This window comes from Trypanosoma rangeli, assembly GCF_003719475.1.
Source record: "Trypanosoma rangeli strain AM80 chromosome Unknown Tra_15.4_contig_00739, whole genome shotgun sequence".
In the NCBI taxonomy this organism is placed as follows: Eukaryota; Euglenozoa; class Kinetoplastea; order Trypanosomatida; family Trypanosomatidae; genus Trypanosoma; species Trypanosoma rangeli.
Window position 1 is genome coordinate 1,807 of NW_021706485.1, and position 2,663 is coordinate 4,469.

The 2,663-nt window shown below is 54.1% G+C and overlaps 1 protein-coding gene across 1 annotated transcript; it reads right to left on the minus strand.

Annotated features, from left to right (window-relative positions):
- Window positions 1–82: 82 nt before the first annotated feature.
- Window positions 83–1,603, minus strand: TraAM80_09963 (uncharacterized protein; the record flags this gene model as incomplete). Its single annotated transcript, XM_029386616.1, has 1 exon — window positions 83–1,603. One exon carries the CDS (start codon window positions 1,601–1,603, stop codon window positions 83–85), a length of 1,521 nt encoding a protein of 506 aa, XP_029233536.1.
- Between the last annotated feature and the right edge of the window lie 1,060 nt (window positions 1,604–2,663).

Genomic DNA, 2,663 nt, shown 5'->3' on the forward strand with positions numbered 1-2,663 from the left:
ATCACGCATTCCCGGCCAAAGCAAACCTTCCTGCCCTGCTTCTCCGCCTCACGCGTGTACCACTCGCCGTACATAAGACGGTTCAATAATAATGTGGAGCCCATTGGAGCAATGAAAAGAAGTTGTAGTGCTTGCCATGGTCCTTGGCAAAAAGTGTACGGGCAACCAACACAACCGTGGCGGCGCTGAACCCGTTACCCAATGACGCAATAAAGTACGGCAACAGCAGTGCGGCTTTGGGCAACACGAGGAACAGCACCGTTGACAACACGGCACAAATAATAGAACCAAACAGAGTCACCGTGATGGGGATTCGATCCTCCGCCTTGCGTGACTGCGACCAGACTTCGAAGTAACTCATCGCCAGCCGACCCACCGCACTCCCCACGCCGGTCAGCACCGTTAACAGTGTTTTGACTGAGCTGTTCACCTCCTCACCAGCCAGCGCGGCGTAGATGAAGTTAGCATTAAAAATCACCACGATCTGCGCACCCGCGGGACAGAAATAGCACCACAGGAGAGCCCACACCTTCAGCGTCCTCACGTTCTCCATGAAGGTTGTCTGGTACTGCGGCGCAATGTAGTCTATGTCCGTCTCCACGTGGGTTGAACGAGCGTCTTCTGTTACGGGTTCATTTAACTCATCATCGCCTGCTCCCCGATTCTCCGCCCACTTGCAGCCATCCGCAATTTGTTTTGTCCCCTTTCTCTCCATCCATGGAACAGGCAACGCCATCACCGGTAATATCGCAACGAGCACAATTATGACGACCGCAAAAATAATGTGCGAAGTATTCCCCAATTTCAGGTACGCAGACAATGCGCTCTGCAGCGGCAAATACACAACCAACACCACAACTACCGCAAGGCCAACAATAAAGCGAATTCGGGGCGGCTGCTGCCGCAGGTAAACGGACCGTCGTGCCAGGCGATGCTCCTTTTCCTCGGCGCTCAAATGGTTCTCTTCATATCCCGTCAATATGTACGGCGGCAGGGTTAAAAGGAAGAAGTTTGCAACTCCAACCACGAGAACCAGCGCCATCAGGAAATAAAAGTAGATGTCTGGACTCCCGTCAAAGAAGGCGAGCTGGATGCTCCCCACGATGGCAGAGCCCAACCCAAGGCACGACTTCATAATAGCCACCGCAGCGCCCTTGCTCGCCGGAAAGTGGCTCATCACTGTCATCAAGCATCCCACATCAAACAACGTGCTCCCAAGAGACAACATTACGTTGAACACGCTTAGGCGCACCACACTACCCTCAATTGTGCCGCGAAATGTAAGCGCGAACAGAAACGCCCCGAGCAGAAACAACGTTGTCGACAGGGCAAAGATTGGCTTCGGCCCAAAGTGATCATAAAGAAAGCCATACGGTACAAGGAAGTAGGAGATCACCAAACCAACCGTGATGATCGTCGAAATATCGCGCCCACTGAGGTGGTATCGGGACTGCATATCCATTGAGATGAGATTAAAGGCGTAGCTTAGGGAGGAGCACAAAGAGCCAAAGGCCCCAATCACCAAAATGAAAAAGCGATGGGGCTCAGAGATGGGCTTCTGTGATCCCGTGGCGAGATGCTCAACAAGAGCTTCGCCTGGCATCTCTCACGCCAACAGACTCGAGTAGCCTCAATTCCCGCCTATACACTGGGCACGCACCAACAAGTAGCCTCTACTGTGTCTACGTGCACGCGTGTGTGCGTGTTCTTCTTTTACAGCTCGCTTCTTTAGATTTCTTACCGCACAAAACGAGTCCAAGACGGGGACAGAAAAAAGCCTCTAAGAACCACACACGCAGGACGGGCCGCACAGACGACAAGAACTTCGCTCCGCCCTCTGGTCTCCCCCGCGAGCAACACGCACCCACACAGCAAGGGCGCAACACACCTCGAGGCCGGGATCGCGCCAAATACCAAATCCTCACCGGCCAAAAAAAAAAAGGCGTTGAACCCATTGCCTTACTTCACGTCTCACTGCCCAGCCGCTTGGCCATATGTGCCCACTAAACCCTGCACCGCACGGGGCACGCATCTGCTCCTCACCGCACAACATACCTGCAGAGGTGCATATGTACATACACAGACAAAGACATGAAATTCACGTTGCATCCGCAGCCCGTGCACAAACCCAACGCAGAGAAAACGCACACGTGGCACACATCCTACACACCTGCAACACTCAAATGCTTAAGGAACAACAAAACCCACAAAAAGCACAACCACAAGCACAACAATGCGGTGGAAGGAGGCCCTGCTCAACCCACCCCACGAAAAAGCAAAGGACGGCGGTGCGGGATCACAGTGTGGTTCAATACACTCGACATCCCCCCCCCCCCCGCCCATCTGAGAGAGGAGTCATCCCACACCCACACAGCCACAAGCAAACGAATGCATGAAACATACGCTACGATAACCCGGCCCCTTGTGAGGGCAGGAAGTGGCAGTCTTTGGGACCCGCAGCCGCAGCGCCCCTCTGCGCGAACGTGGTGAGAAGCAGGAAGAAGAGCAGAACCAAAGAAACGCACGCACCGACTCCCACCGCGGCGCCGTTGGAAACAAAAACAAAACAACCAGTGAAGGAGCGGGGAAGTTGCACAGAGACCAACGAGGGCCCGCTTCGCCTCACCTGGCTGCACATTTTCTCCAGAGGCTGCCAGAGAAAG